The sequence below is a fragment of the Lactuca virosa genome, chromosome 6, assembly GCF_052849685.1.
Source record: "Lactuca virosa cultivar CGN04683 chromosome 6, Lactuca_virosa_CGN04683_v6, whole genome shotgun sequence".
Classification (NCBI taxonomy): domain Eukaryota; kingdom Viridiplantae; phylum Streptophyta; class Magnoliopsida; order Asterales; family Asteraceae; genus Lactuca; species Lactuca virosa.
Window position 1 is genome coordinate 22,934,037 of NC_136431.1, and position 17,386 is coordinate 22,951,422.

The 17,386-nt window shown below is 32.9% G+C and overlaps 1 protein-coding gene across 5 annotated transcripts; it reads right to left on the reverse strand.

Annotated features, from left to right (window-relative positions):
• Positions 1-4,654: 4,654 nt before the first annotated feature.
• LOC145119546 (bromo-adjacent homology (BAH) domain-containing protein) lies at positions 4,655-13,365 on the reverse strand. 5 transcript variants are annotated; one of them, XR_013713889.1, is made up of 13 exons: positions 13,221-13,365; positions 12,762-12,929; positions 10,538-10,935; positions 7,779-7,947; positions 6,269-7,695; positions 6,168-6,194; positions 5,973-6,065; positions 5,820-5,898; positions 5,646-5,736; positions 5,437-5,539; positions 5,250-5,366; positions 5,045-5,161; positions 4,655-4,969 (listed from the first exon to the last, which is right to left on the reverse strand). XR_013713889.1 is itself a non-coding variant. In XM_079055220.1 (11 exons), exons 2-11 carry the CDS (start codon positions 10,880-10,882, stop codon positions 5,111-5,113), a joined length of 2,502 nt encoding a protein of 833 aa, XP_078911346.1. In that variant the 5' UTR covers positions 10,883-10,935; positions 13,221-13,338; the 3' UTR covers positions 5,044-5,110. The 5 variants fall into 5 exon arrangements, 1 of the variants encoding a protein (XP_078911346.1); XR_013713890.1 differs by having other exon boundaries at positions 7,775-7,947; XR_013713888.1 differs by lacking the exon at positions 12,762-12,929 and having other exon boundaries at positions 13,221-13,338.
• Between the last annotated feature and the right edge of the window lie 4,021 nt (positions 13,366-17,386).

The following is a 17,386-nucleotide window of genomic DNA, read 5'->3' on the forward strand; positions in this document are numbered from 1 at the left end:
GATACCAACAAAGGTGGTTCTTGTTGTAAGCTTTTCTAACAAAGAATTTTAATGTCCAATGCTTGATGCTTCACAAGTATACCAAGGTCGTAAGGACTTTTAACCCTAGACCATTTCAAAGATATTTATATGTTAGAAACTATGTAGAGTTGTGAAGAAATCCTAGAGATCCACTTAAAGGTGTAGGGAAGTAAGTGTGTATAGGGACCATATTGTAGTGTATATCCAAATAAAAAGAGATATAAATTGCGAAAAATGCATATTTGTTGCTAATATGGACACTTCTGGACTCCAAAATTCCACCATGGTTAAAAGGGAGTTCAAATTAGGCAAGCCTTTATCGATGTCAGAAAAAACATTTTATCCATTACATTGAAATTGCGGAAATAAATTCGGGTAATATTTTGCGTACCAACTATAGTTGGAAGATATAAAATGACAGTTAATAAGTTTTTATAAATTAATAAGGTATATATTTAGAATATTTTAAAAAAAGCTTTTGAAAGCCTAGTCTAAAACCCTATTTAACGCAAATAAACTAGCTTTTATTTTATAAAACCATAAAAATAGTTTATTATAGCTTATAAACTAGTTTTTTATAAGCTATTTTTAAATAGTTTTTGAAAAGTTTATCAAGCTTTTTCAAAAATATTCCAAATGTCTTTAATTATATAGACAAAATTATAAAAATGGTCCATGAGGTATGTATTTTTTCTGAGGTTTAGTCCAAACTTCGACTTTTTTGGTTTCATGATCATTTTGAGCTGGTTTCGTTGCCTTTTTTGTCCCTTCAAACAGTGAAATGACTTTAATACCTTGGATATTTATTTTCCATTTATTTTCATTACTTTTTAAATCTAATACTAACTTATTTATTTTAATAATTAAATATATAAGAAGGCTCTCGCTCTCTCTCAATTTAGTAATGTTCAATGTGTAGCTCAATCGCTGCAATCATACAAAGTAATGTACAAAACCATAAACGTAACACACAAGCAAATAATGCTCTTCAATATATTCATCCTCAATCATCGATTAACATAAACCCATATCATAAAATCCCATAATTTTTCAAAACCCCATCAAGAATTTCCCTATTTGTATGTGTGAAAGTTTATCTCTAAAACAGTGAAATGGGATTAGATGCTATCAAACCTTCACCCGTGCCGAACGGAGAAAAAAACACACCAAATCAATCCACTTCAATCGATCTAAAGAACCCAGAAAACTCAGACGTAAATAAATGGTGGTGGTGGGAAGACGATCGTCAAACTATCTCTCGTCAAAATTTCGGCACATTTGTGTTGGAATCCGTTGAACACACCTGCAACTTCAACTTCCCCCGATACCTCATCTTCAACGATGACTTCTTTTTGTTCTCCAGTTAAATCAGCGAGTCCAAAAATCGAGGGCACAGTGGGCAACGAATTCGTCGAAGAGAGAGCGAGGCAGAGGTCAAGAGACAATCGACTGGTTCTGGGGGTTGCTCGATGGAGAGAACGGATTTGATTTTGCATGTTTCAAGCTCTATGTTTGTAAATCCCATTTGAAGAAGACGAAAGGATATTTGTAGACCGAGTTCTTTAGTGTATTCCTAATTGAAATATGATTCAATCTGCATCCAATTGTTGTTCTTCTCCATTCCATCGAAAACCTTGAGACTGGATTGTGTTCCTCAATTTGCCCTAAGCCCCCAATTCTGTTCACTGATTCCAACGAACACAGGAATGGAGGTAGCATAGAGGGGACTAAGGGAGGAGATGTTCGTTTACCTCAATTTGGACCTGCAAGACGAGATATCTTCAAAAGCATTTTTGATTCACCCCAAATATTTTTCCTCAATTTATACATCGACTAAAAGATACGTGATGAGAAGGTCGGCCCCTTCTTATTTTTTTAATTATTAAAATAAATAAGTTAGTATTAGATTTAAAAACAAATTAAAAAAAATAGAAAATAAATAACCAAGGGTATTACAGTCATTTCATTATTTGGAGGGACTAAAAAACGCAACGAAACTAACTCAAAATGACCGAGCCAAAAAAGTCGAGGTGTGGACAAAACCTCAGGAAAAATGCATACCACAGAGCCCATTTTTGCAGTTTTGTCAATTATATATATAAAGCTAGTTTTTATCAAACATTGTTTTTTTTATCAAACACTATTATAAGCTAGCTAGTTATGATAACTTAAAAAAAATATAAAATATAAAAAATAAAATAAATTAGTTGTAATGTGTCAAACATACATTCTTAGTTATAATTTAGTTAAATGTTAATTAATGTAACATCTAGACCTCTCACTTTTTCCATGCTACCTTATCGTCATGTTATTTTTCTTTCACGACTGATATGAATAGTCACGTCTCACTTTCATTTTTTTTTGAATAAGTATATAAAATTATAATTTAATAATTTTGTTAAATATTTAATATAATAAAAAATGAATATTTCATTAATTCAATAATAAATAACATTACATAAAAAAGATAATTAAATAAAAAACAATATAAAATAAGTATACATGAAATATTTTTTCCTCTCTTGCCCTTAAAACCATGACAAGTTTGTCTTCCAAAGACGGTCAACATATGATTTTTTTATTCTTTTCTTATGTTTTTTGCTACTTTGTTCGTGCTTTTTTTTATTGGTCAATTTCTCTTTTCGAATTGCAAACAACTTCTAAATTCAAATTACCCTCTTTTTTTGTCTTATCTCTACCTATAGGAGAGACTATCTCTTCAAGTTCAAGTTCATCATTTTGGTTCAAGTCAAACCCGAAACAAGCATCCGATGAAGTTCTGCAACTCTTTGATATAGATTCAGAATTGTTGGGCCTTGATATAAATAAACTAGGAATATTACATGTGCATTCTAGAAGGGGCAGAAGGGCAGAAATGGAAAGTGGCTAGAAAGTCAGTTAGGGAGAGAGAGAGAGAGAGAGAGAGAGTAGAATAAAGAGGGAAAAGTAATTTCATTTTCGAGAGGTCGATTAGTAATATTCAATGTTATTGGCTCTTAGCATTTAGCTAATGAGAGAGGGAGATTCCCTGGGATTGTTTGAGGTTCTTACTTCATTCAATATAGTTTGTAATTCATTTCATTAGATTCAATGATATCATCTTCTTCTTCTCTAATTCTTCCTACTTCTCTTTAGTTTCATTATCTATTTATTTATGTTTCTCATCACTCTTCTTAGTACTTTTTGTTCTTTTCGAACCACCTTCTTCGTGTTTTCCATAATTGTCTTTCCATTTCTGGCAACCGAATAAAAACATCCAAATATCGACAAATTTGAACGACATCCCTTTATTGTTGATCTTAAATATTTCTATCATCGTCTCGAAAAAGTATGTATCATTTTCCCCACTTTTTGTTGACTTTTCAAGTTATACATCCGTTGAACTTTTTAACCGTCTTGTTCATATCACGAAATTTGGTTGTACATTGGTGCTTTAAATGGTACTCACCACGATCCATTTATTTATGAAACCGCTCTATAATGCGTAGCCAAAAACGATCGTTTGCTTGCGCATTCCCGTGCTCGGGATCCTCGAAAATGTTGACGCTTTTCCTTTTCCTTTTGAGTCAGATGGTCAGGTTCGGATGATTTTGGTTGCGTTTCCCATAGAAACTCAATTTCCGACTCAATTGGGGGTTGGCTTCCCGAACTTATTCTGTGAGGGGAAAATTTGTGAAATGAGGTAGTTACAAAAAGTTGCATAGAGTAATATTGTGATACATTTTGATAATGAAATTGTTGGGCTTGGGGTGAAAAAATAGGAACATCTAGTTGTGGTTGGTAAACCGACTGATCAAGCGCAAAAATATTTTGAATCATTGTCGTCAAACCACTTCCACGTGATTTGTTTCGGCCGGATCTTGAAGTGAGATTGGTGGAAAGGTTGTGTGGATTTATTTTGGTAAATAGAGGTTTGAATAGTGATAAAATTGTGTATAAAGTTTTGTGAAACAATAAAGTGTATGTATATTTATTAAGGTAAAAAAAAATTAAAAAGAAACAAAGGAAGTGGTGTATTCTTCTTCCGGATGTACCTCACTGTTTACCAAACGGTGTGGTGTTCACAGCACCAGCACCACAGTGACTGGACCGTGGTGTGTGGTGTTAGTATACCTCAAGGCCTTATGTACAACCAATAAAACAAACCAATTGTTTTAATAATTGCTGATATTTGTCAAAAGGTGACCATGAGAATACTTTGTCAATGTAACAATATGTATCACTTGCACAAGTCATCAAATTAGGGATGTGTTGGGCTCAGGAATCAAAATAGAAATAACCGACAACATAATGTGTAAGAAACCGAAACCGATGAACGGACCGATATAAGGGAATTGGTTCTGGTTCTAGTTCGGTTCAGGTCAGGTATGGTGCTGGTTATTTCGGATATGGAACCGATTATGACCGAAATTTAATGGCATCTTGGCTTTAGAATCAGTTGCAGGTTTAGAACCCGAAATACCCTAAACTCGATAGGCCCGAAAACCGAAATTGGAGGATTGGGTATACCAATTCAATTCCAACCGGTTCCGATTCTTTGGTCAAATCGTTCATCCCTATATAAGATCATATGACTTGGTGTTTGATAATTTGTCCACTAGTAAAGTTCACAAGCAAGCAAATTAACAAGTACTAATCATGAATTTTTTTTCTTTTAACAGTTAACTCGCAAGGAGGACTTTGAACCCTCTACCATCATGTTACCAAGTAAAGAAAAGTAAAGAAAGAATGACCATTTTGGTGAAGGATGTTAAATAAAGGTAAAAACAAAAAGTAAATATAGAGATAAAAAGAAAAAATGGTAGATACCATTTTTGGATCCCACAAAAACCAAGAGGATTCAATAAGGATCCATCAAAATACATGTTACCACCAGCTATCATCTGGGAATTACCATCATCCGTGGCTCCTTCCTTCAAGGTGGTGCTGTACAAACCCTAATTTTTTCCTACAAATCAAGAATTATTAATATTCATAAGCCACATTAGTTTAAACTTTAAAATTAATAGGTCATCAAGCATACCTCAAAACTATTTCTAAACTATCAACAAATCCACTCCTTTTGCAGAAGCATGTTTTGATCAAAATCTCATTTTTTTACAAGCTTGGCCTCCAGCTCTCTTACCTCATTTCCTTGAAGCTAAAATGGATCAAAAGACAAAGGGTTATAAAAAATAAAAAGATGATAGACAGACAGTATATGTGTAAAAATGATGACAAATTCTAACCTTGTGAATCATCTCCCACCATTTTATGGACTTTGATTGCATTAAAAACCACTCCATGGCCATGTCATATTCAATAGTATTTGGTTGTGAAAAATGTGACGTGGATACTGCTTCTTCCTGAAAAATCAATAAATCTCACATACATAGAGACATATATTGATAAGAGAGAAAGAGAGGGAATATATACCATCTCACGTTGATTGATTTTAATCCTATCAATAGAAAGATGGCCAAAAAACTTGCAAGTTTTTCTTGGTATGATAGGAGGACAAGGGGTACCAACAAGAGGCCTGTCAATAAAAAATGATAATTAAAATTTTTAATATAACATGAACAACAACAAGTTTCAATTATAATTTTCAACCATTAAAAACTGATAAAAGCTAAAAAAACTACCTCCCATTTGATAACATCAAGCAGTCTTCATCCAGTTTTGCAAGGACCCTTTGTGCTGCTTCCTTTGTCTTGAGTAGAACAAGAGCTTGATCTAAAAAATAAAAGTTTATAATTATCGACTTATAGTAATTATCTTTCCATTTCCTTTTCCAAAAAAAAAAAAAAAAGACTTACAACAGTGTGGACTAGATATTACAGAGTGTGGTAGAATCTTGGCTTCACAATTTTCAGTAAAAGCATGCCAAACTAGATCCTAAGAGGTAAAAAAAAAAGTGAAATTTAATAAAAAGAAAAAAACCAACATACAATTCAATATTAATATTATACCTCAACTTCTCCTGAAGTATAGTCTGGATCAACATTATGAAGCAGTATGGCTGATCCTTGATCATATGCACTCTTTAAACTTTGCTCCCAAGGCTACATACATCAAATTGAAAACAACACCAAATTAAAACAAAATGGAAAATAAATGAGATTGAGACTTGTACTAAATTAGGTTAAATAACATCATAGACTTACAAGTCGCTCAAACCAACCGCTTTCATCCTGTAAATAAAAAATAAAAAAATTATGTCCTTATTGGAATAAAAGAAAATGACAATTCCTAAAAAGCAACTTACAGCATTTGGTTTTGGACCAACAACAAATTCCTTGTACATGTCCTTGGGTGATTGGCTCATGGAAAGCTTCTTTTTGCTCTCATTGGATTCAGATTGATTCTCTTTATTATTATTATTAACAACAACAGATTTTGATTTTCCTTCACTTGCTACTAACAAATTCTTCCCATTGGAATTAATGGTAGAGCTGCTGTTTTTCTTATTATCTGGTATCTTAAAAGAACCTTCAGCCTTTGTTTTTTTCAATCTCCTGCCTTCCAATTCATCTGAAATCTTTCCCTTATTATAATTATTCTTTCCGTTTGCTTTTTCTTCTTGTGTGCCTGATGTTCCCAAATTATTCACATTGCGAGGTGACTTGACTTCATCTTTTGATTTCTTGGAGGGCAAATCCGTCAATTTCTCAATCTTTTCACCTTCAACCTCAACCTGTTTTTGTTTTTCATTGGGTGCTGACTTATCTTCAACTTTAGATTTCTTGGAGGACAAATCCGTCAATTTCTCAATCTTTTCACCTTCAACCTCAACCTGTTTTTGTTTTTCATTGGGTGCTGACTTATCTTCAACTTTAGATTTCTTGGAGGACAAATCCGTCAATTTCTCAATCTTTTCACCTTCAACCTCAACCTGTTTTTGTTTTTCATTGGGTGCTGACTTATCTTCAACTTTAGATTTCTTGGAGGGCAAATCCGTCAATTTCTCAATCTTTTCGCCTTCAACCTCAACCTGTTTTTGTTTTTCATTGGCAACTTTAGACTTCATTTTCTTTAAGGGTCGATCATCTAATTTATCTGATTCCATTGGAGTCTTTTTTCTCTCCTTATCCACAGTAGAGACTTTACTCACTTTTGTCTCATCTTTATCTTTACTTGACTTCATATTATCCTTGTCAGTTTTAACAACAGAAGTATCAGTTTTACCTATTTCTGAATTTTTGCCACCTGTCCTCACATTATTGTCAACCTTGGATTTCTTGGAGGGCATCACAATCACATCCTTCAATCCCACAGAATCCCGATCAACTTCTACTACTTCAACCTGTTTTTCCTTGGGAAGGTTTTTATCATCAAGTTTCATTTTCTTCGAGGGCTGCTCATGTAATTTATCAGATCCTGTAGTAGAACTCTTCTTTCTCTTGTTAGCTTCCATCGCATGCTTATCAGCTTTTTCATCTATTTTGGGATTTGTTTTTTCTAAAAGAGCTACAGATGTTATTTCAGCTGCCAAAATTGGAATATTTTTGTCTTGAGCATCATCATCTTTAAGGTTGTTACTGTTAGGCAGGGTTTTTGTTAAAAGCAGCTGCTTTGGTTCACTACTAGTAGAAGTAGTAATGGTAATGGTGTTGTCAGTAGAGGTAGTAGTAGTAGTAGTTTCAGGGAGAGTGCTGATGCTTTCATCCTCCCTTCTGTTAAATATGTGTTTAACTGTAACAAAGTTGAAAATTGAATACAAGAATTGACCTAGTTTTGAAAAGCAAAAGGTTTAAGGTAGAACAAGACATACATACTTTCAATCCCACCAATTTTTTCATCCATGTTATCCAATATCGTACAGCTTTCAACATCAAAAGTACGATAAAAGATGAAGTCTGCTGCTTTAAGTTGTTCATCTGAAGGTTGAGGATTCCTCGAGTCCTTTGACACACAAACAACATTGCATTTACCAGCAATGGCTTCCTGCTCAAATAATGATGAGAATTAGCATATGCACTCATCCAACATACATCAATTTAGATAAAAAAGTGTTTGCAAGCCACCGTATAAAATTTTCCCCTTAGTTTCAGTAAAATCTTCTCGTCGCACAAAAGTCAACTATATGTCTTAATGTAAAATGTAATGGTTAACATCATTCTAAAAAAACATTCTTTATGGAACATAAACTCTTCCTTTGAATGCAATATTTGCTCTCTGATACATACTTCTACTTCTACTCTACCATCATTACGTACAATGACAAACTCCAAGTATCTAACCTAGCCTTTAGCTCAATCCTAAATTCTAATGGGAAAAACTGTCGCCAACTAGGGTTTAGATACATGTCATAGAGAGATAATATTTATCGCATATACCCTTCTAGCTTCCAGAGTCCTCCAAATCATCTCTCATGGTACACTATCATACGATGTTTCCAGGCCGATATGAAGATCCCTATTTCTTCCACTATTTTACGCCGCCTGACCTCCCTAGCAAGAAGCCGATTTAATTTTTTATGTGGTTGTAGCTTTCTACCATGACAGTTGTCATTTATTATTGTATATTGGTATCACCGTACTCGATCTCTCCACTCCTTTGGCATTTTGGTCGTTGTTAAAATAATGTGAAGAGGTTTGTCACCACCAAACTCCCTCCTACCCACGACACAACCACACACCGATAGGGATTTAGTCTAGACCTATGGTTTTGTCCCTCCTCATCCATACTGCTCTCTTTACTTGCTCATTTTTAATCTTCATGCAGAAACACTAACTTTATGTCCGTTTAATGCCATCCACATTCTTATCCCTCACCAAACAAAGTTGCCTCGTTATGTAAAAGACAAAAAGTAACTAACCACCTTCCTCTTAATATCCTTATCTTTCACTGCAACACAATCGTTGTCATTCTTACTATATCTTGCATTTCCTATATCCCTTTTTCTTTGTTTCTGGCTTTTGTGTCCAATCATATGTACATCTCTTCATATGTTTTAACGCTTTGTTCACCTCTTGTTTGGCATCCTTATATTTTTCCTTCGCCCCACCTCTTTCCCTATCCACTTGATAAAAATTCCTTAAAGCGAGTTTATTTTACCTAGACCTAAACTTGGACCTCGCTCTATCATCATGATTCTTTATGCTTTCATACATGACATTCAAAGTGCGTCTTTGGCAAGCTCTAGTGGTGTAAGCAACACTATTCCATAACAACTCTGCAATCCTCAAATGATCATCTCCAAAATTCGTTTCTAGAACAGCCATGCTCTTCAAAGCCTCAGTTACCTCCAAGATTATTGTCACCAATAGTATTATCCGAGACAACACGCACTTGAACAACAAAAAAATTGTAAACAAACAAGTATGTCTATTTTTAAGAGGTATGCTAGCAAATGTTTATCAAACCGATAGTTTTTTTCGATGATAAGCACAAGATACACCTTCACTCTTTAAATAGAACTAGCTAAACATAGAAGTACTAAAGTCACCCTTTGCTAGTTGTTTTGCGACTTAAGACTAAGATACACAAGTACATACTTGGGCCTATGTGTTAGGCCGACTTATCTCAAAAGAGCATAGACCTATAGTCCTAAACATCATAAGTCTATATTAGTTAACTTTTTCAAAGCCCTCTTCCATTCTAGAGTGTTTTTGATAGCTACACCACTATACGATTTGCAAAGAGCATACACAATAGACTTAACCTACGCCTTTTATGTGCATCTATCTATCTAAGGCACAAAAGAAGCTTGAATTGGTGTTATATCCTATATGGGAGACATAGATCGCATTATAATGTTTTCTTAAGCAAATAGAACTTGATTATGCATATCCTTAATTACATAAACATATTGGCTAATGACCATAGGATAAAGAACTAAAGCTATCTCTTTACATCGTCTCATGCTCCTCTAATCAATACTTTTCATTGTAACATTCTTGATATAGATAGTCAATGTAATACACTAATACGTTATTCCTAAGTCGTTATGTTTCCTACATGCCTACATGGAGGATCAAGGAAAGAAATTAGATAGTTTAAAGAATCACAAAGAAGTTAATTTGGTATGTAGGCAAAGAAAGCTTGTTGATGGGGTAAATAACCGCTTAAGCACACTTGGTTCCATCTTATATTCAAAATTGTTTATTTTTTTAATACTTAGCTAATTCAAAGTACTTATTACAAGATTCCAAATAAATGTAATAATAAGAAAGTCAAACATAACAAATATAGGTATCGACCATCTCTTAGAACGTCGCGTAGGTTTTATTATCATGATACTTGCAACATTTGTTGATAGTAGTTGTCATTCACTAATTATGACACTGCTAGTATCACAATTCCATAAATGATTGTACACAACAAATGCTCATACCAAGTTTGGTATACTTTACAAGATGCGATAGTAGTAATCACAAATTGTTAAGTGACAACTACTAACGAAACATAGAAACTTTGAAGTCACGCTGAGTAGTATCTTGTTCTCAAAAAATTTAGAACTTGTGTATATATCCATAAAATAACTTGAGCAAAATAAATGATAGAAAATATAATATGTGAAAACTTCAATTACCAAAGGACTAATGTTGGTTAGACCAACACCTTCACCGGAGGCAAAAAGAATTTCATTCTCGAGAGTCTTTGTATCTCCAAGCCACTTGGAGATCTCTTCCGGGCGAAAAAACCAATGGACTTTAACTTTCTTTGACTTATCAGCATTCTCCCATATTTTTGTCAACTTGCCAATATAAGGTTCTCGTAAACCTTCCTTGTACATATACACACAATCATATAACACATACTTCACTCCGTCGTATATGAAAGATCCATAAAATTGAACCTCTTTATTTTTACCACCACGGCCTTTCTTTATAAGCCACTTAAACTCAAGGTTAGCATCTTCATCAACTTTTTCCATATAGAATATGCAACACTCCACCAATTTGATGGTAGATGCAAACAATTCTAAACCTGAAAACAAGACATAATTAAGAAAACATCAAAATCTACAACTAGAATCATTTTGTTTAACCAACTACATGTTCGTCTTTAGCCATCAAGCACGAATACATTACTAACTTGATAATAGTAACGTATGATAGATCCATCAACTCCCATCTTGCTTGTTTGCAAGTATAAAACCATTAAGCATCATGCACTAATAGTCTAATACTGAACACTAACATTTGCATATGATTTAGAAAGGGAGAAGAAGAAAGAAGGGACCATTATGATATTAAAATCATGATATCTTAAGACGACTCTAAAAAGGATCGGAGATTAGAGAAATATGAGCACGGCTCTACCATGTGAAAAAGGTAGAGGTAGAGCACGAGAAACACTACTAAAGCCAAACTCAAAACCATCGCCATGTAAATATCTTGATCGAAAAAAAAAAAAAAAAAAGGCAAACATGAAGTACGCCTTCATTACTATCTCAACTCATTATTCATTTGGAATGCCAATAAGAAGGGAAGAAGCAAAAGAACAAAGATCGAGAAGTTATGATAACCTCAAAAGGATATATATATATATATATATATATATATATATATAATGGGATAATCAATATGCATGCTTACTAATGCTTGGTTTGTCGAGTTTAACATGTACCATTGTCCATATTCATTCCATCTTCATAAAGGAACTAGAAGGATACTTATGATGACAATTGCCATTATCACATGAATAAAACAGTGACATAGTTGCATGATGTAACAAGCATGGCCACAATCCAACAAAAAACCAATTTACATCACTTCCCATTTCCATAAACCCCACTCAAGGCCGTTAAAATGGTCAACCTACAAGAAAGCTTAGCTATGGCCACAAGCTAAAACTACACTGCATTCCAATTCAAACTATCAAACCCCTATCGCTAAGCATTGATTCCTTTGGTTTGCATAACTCTTTGTTAATTCTTAACGATTTCTACAATGTTAATAAAATCTCATGCCACATTGTTGATTGTATACCTAATGAATCTCCATCGACAAAAAAAACAAGTTAGTTCGTCTCTAACCCTCGTGTTGTGGGTATAGCTTCATGTTCACCCTAAACACCATGCAATAGAAAGAGGGGTAAATAAACTCCACATCGATAATTACACAGTGGTTAGATGGTAAAAAATACCTATAATGTTTGTCGATTCAACACTTGGCTTTTTGTCTATGCTATGAATGTTCACTAAAATGCTTTTGTTGATAATATTGTTCAAATTGAAACTTTCTGAACTAAATCCTCGTGTAGAAGTCCTTACAAGTTTTTATGTTATGGTCTTCTTCTAAATACTTACTTTTTATGGTTAGAAATTACAACCATTACATTCATTAATGTATGTATACAAAGTCCCATGACTTTGTTATTGAAAACTATATTTGAATACCAAATACTTTAATAAAGTTCCCAAATTTCTAAGGGACTCATGTTCATACAAATATGAAAGTGTTCTAAAACCGTTAAGTCTAGGTGGTAGAGTGACCTTTCTGGCGTTCATTAAGCTCGTGCATAAACAGTTTCACTTAAAGAGATATGAAGTATAATAGTTCATACTATAGGTAGAACTTTGATGCTATATTTTTTTATGCAATTTTAATGGCTTGCTCCAAATTTTTTGCTCTATAGCAACAATTTGGCGCTGTACATCATCAATTCCGTAAAATTTGGAATTGGGCTTGGTACTGTCACACAAGATACAAACCAGGATGATGGAAAAGGGACCTCTTCAAGTACTTTGGTTGTTAAATCAAGCACATTGAAGAGACATGAGGCGAGAGTAAAGGAGAATTAGTGACTACCTGAAGGCGGACCGGGTTGGGCAGTGTTAACAGTATATCCGTGGATCGGCCGGAGCAGTGAAACAACGATAAGAGATTCGATTGCTACACGTACAGTACGACAAGCCCTAATTCAACCGTTCAATTCTCTCTCTTTCGACGACAAGCAGCGGCCTCCTTCAAGAAATACTGAAAACACACCGGCAAAGAGACAACGGTGACGCGAGGAATTCGGAGGAGAGCGGGGCCGAGAGGGTTTTCTAGAGAAGTGGGCCGTCTCAAGAGCTCTTGTATTTAGGGTATGATAATCAATATTTCAGATCCATACACTCTCATAATCAATATTTCAAAACATCACAGGTATCAAAATCGAAGGAACAAATCACATACAGTGCCAGGAAAATCGAAAATCGACATTTTCTTTGCTAATGAAAATCGAAAATCGACACAAACGAAAACAAAATCGGAGTTTAAACTTACCTGATCGGAGACGGAGAAAGGAGACGCCGGCAGAGAAGATCGCCGATGGCTTGAACGACTGGATCTGTGAACGACAGAGAAGAGAAGAACGAGGGTGAGCGGAAAAAAGGAGAACGAGAGTAACGAACGTATCCAATTGATTAGGGTAGTGGGGGTATAAAAGTAAATTTTACAAATTTGTTCCAAATTTTACACTTTTGGTCCAGATTTTAAATTTTGTTATAAATTTGGTCCAAACTTTACCCTTATTGCCCAAATTTTAGAATTTTATTATGAATTCATCCTAACTTTAGTTTTTTTTTACAACTTTTTTTCTCAAAAAATTGTTTCTAATATGTTTTTTCTTTATAAAATCATATTTATACAAAAAAACGTATTTTCACATAAAAATCTTATATTTTCTATATAAAAACTTTTTTTAAAAAGCTTTTTGTATATGAAATATCTAGTTATAAAAATAGGTATTTATTAAGTATATAAATATATACAAATCCGTTTTTATAAAAAAATGTATACAAAAACGTATTTTACAAAAAAAAATGTATACAAACACCTATTTTATCTATATTTTTTTATAAAATCGTGTTTGTTTACATTTTTTTATAAAAACGTGTTTGAATGATTTTTTATATAATACATTTTATAAAATGTATACAAACATGATTTTATAAAAAATATACAAACACGTATTATATAAAAAATTATTCAAACACGTTTTTATAAAATGTATACAAACACGATTTTATAATAAAAAATAGATACACGCCTATTTGTGTGCATATATATATATATATATATATATATATATATATATATTTGACCAAAATTTGGGGAAAAAGGGTAAAGATTGGACCAAATTTGTAACAAAATTTAAAATATGGGCCAAAAGTGTAAATTTTGGACCAAACTTGTAATAAATTTTGAAATCTGGGCTAAAAATGTAAATTTTGAAAGTTGGATGACCTGTTGACCGGGTCAGAGGGTTAAATTGAATACGATTACCGGTATTTGTGACTTAATTGAATAAAAAAAAATATAGGAACTAAATCGATTATGAGACAAATATGTAGGAACTTTATTGCAGTTTTCCCAAAGATGAAAGCTAAAAGTTGTTTTAAAAGATAAAACAAACATCCTCTGAGAATCATTGTTGTTTTACTTGATGGGCTTTCGGTAAAATCCGTAAAGATTCATAGTTATGCTTCTATAATCATTGTTTTATGCGTTATTTGGGGTCCTTGCTGATTCAAATAATGGGCGTTTGAGAAAATTAATGGATACAAATCCACACTTTTGAATATTGATTGTTTGAGATTAGTGCTTGACTTCTGCACTCATACTGGTTACCACCTTCGAAATTATGCAAACTTCTTAATTGCTTATGAGAAACTCTGAATAAAACGTAGAAAGGTACTAAATTTAGATACTTGGTGTTGGATTAGTATCAAAATGCATATAATTTTACAACCAAGCGGGTTTCAAGGATTTAGAGTAATGTTGCTTATTTATTGATTTGATTTGTATTCCTAAAATGTTGCAATGACTAGGGTTTATGATGATGAAGAAGAGTGATTTAGGTCTATTTTCGCTAACTAAAAAAAGGAAGATGTCATTCAGAATCAATACGAGTTTTTTGTGCAAAGAATGGGAGGACCTCATCTATATTCTCAAAGGAAAGGTAACCATACTTTAGCATATGTTCAAGACCTAAATGAAAGAAATAGCAGCATATTTTCATACATTTGTACTTTCATCTTCATTCTTGTTCTTGAATACTCAAAAAAACGATTGTGTGCAGACCACCCTGCTCTGATAGGGCGGCACCGCCCCATTTCCGGTGACTCATAAGGCGGCAAAGAGGTGGCTACACCACATGCAACAAGCATTAGATAATACTACAGACATTGATCATGATTCAAAAACCAGAATGCCAAATTTCTTCAGGTAAAGAGAGCTCACTAATCACCATTTTGCATTTTTTTTCTACCCAAAATGCCCTTCTCACTTTTGATGGTTTTGCAGGCATACTGCATATTTGATAAAACCATAAAAATAGTTTATTGTAGCTTATAAACTAGTTTTTTATAAGCTACTTTTAAATAGTTTTTGAGAAGTTTATGAAGTTTTTTCAAAAATATTCCAAATATGTCTTTAATTATATATAAAGCTAGTTTATATATATATATATATATATATATATATATATATATATATATATATATATATATATATAGGGTGAGGTTCAATAGAGAACCATAATTAACCAAGGAACCAATCTTTTTTTCAACTTTTAGAACTTATTTTTTATCAAAAAAAAAACTAAAAATACATAAATTCATAACTTTTTATCATTTTTCCAATGATATCAAATTCAATTTTTTTTTACGTCAAATTCACAATGTGAATCCGGATTCACACGGTGAATCCGAAAAATATTTTTCACATTCACAATGTTAATATATGAATTTAGATATTTTTAGATTTTTTTTCGATAAAGAATAAGCTCTAGAAATTGAAAAAAAAATTTGATTCCTTGAAGAACCAATAATTATGGTTCTCTATTGAACTTTTCCCTATATATATATATATATATATATATATATATATATATATATATATATATATATATATATATATATATATATATATATATATATCAATTTATGTCATTTTACATTTGTAATCTAACTTATCAGTTACTTATTTTTTCATTCAAACACTTATAAGCTAGCTAATTATCACAACTTAAAAACTCAAAAAATAAATTAATTGTAATGTGTCGAACATACAATCTTAGTTATAATTTAGTTAAATGTTAGTTAATGTAACATCTAGACCTCTCACTTTTTCCATGCCACCTTATCGCCATGTTATTTTTTCTTTTACGATTGATATGAAATAGTCACGTCTCACTCTCATTCTTTTTGAATAAATATATAAAATTATAATTTAATAATTTTGTAAGTATTTAATAGAACAAAAAAGGAATATTTCATTAATTCAATAAGAAATAACATTACATAAAAACGATAATTAAATAAAAAACAATATATTATAAGTATACTTCAAATATTTTTTCCTCTCTTGCCCTTAAAACCATGACAAGTTCGTCTTCCAAAAAACGGTCAACACATGATTTTTTCGATTCTTTTCTTACGCTTTTTACTACTTTGCTCGCGCTTTTTCTTTCTTGGTCATTTCTCTTTCGAATTGCAAACAACTTCGAAATTCAAATTATATAATTCAAAACTATCTTGTGTATGTCATCAACTTTGTTGGCTCCCGATTCATTAGACCGATACCCTCTTTTTTGCCTTATCTCTACCTATCGGACGGACTATCTCGTTAAGTTCAAGTTCATTATCTTGGTTCAAGTCAAACCCAAAACGAGCATCCGATGAAGTTGTGCAACTCTTCTTTGTACTTATTGTTCTTTTCGAGCCACCTTCTTCGTGTTTTCTATAATTGTCTCTCCATTTCTGGCAACCGAATAAAAACATCCAAATATCGACAAATTTAAACAACATCCCTTTATTATTGATCTTAAATATTTCTATCATTGTCTCGAAAAAGTTTGTATCATTTTCCCCATTTTTTGTTGACTTTTAAAGTTGTTATACATTCGTTGAACTTTTTAACCGTCTTGTTCGTATCACGAAACTTGGTTGTACATTGGTGTTTTAAACGGTACTCACCACGACCCATTTATTTATGAAACTGCTCTATAAGGCATAGCCAAAAAAGGTCGTTTGCTTGCGCATTTCCGTGCTTGGGATCCTTGGAAATGTCGATGCTTTTCCTTTTCTTTTCGAGTCGGATGGTTAGGTTCGGGTGAGTTTGGTTGCGTTTCCCATAGAAACTCAATTTCCAACTCAATTGGGGGTTGGCTTCTCGAACTTATTTTGTTAGAGGGGAAAATTTGTGAAATAAGGTAGGACCAACAAGTTGCATAGAGTAATATTGTGATACATTTTGATAATGAAATTGTTGGGTTTGGGATTGAGGTGGGGGCGAAAATATAGGATCATCTAGTTGTGGTTGGTAAATCAACTAATCATGCGCAAAAATATTTTGAATCATTGTCGTCGAACCACTTCCATGCTATTTGTTTCGGTCAGATCTTTAAAGTGATATTGGTGGAAAGGTTGTGTGGATTTATTTTGGTA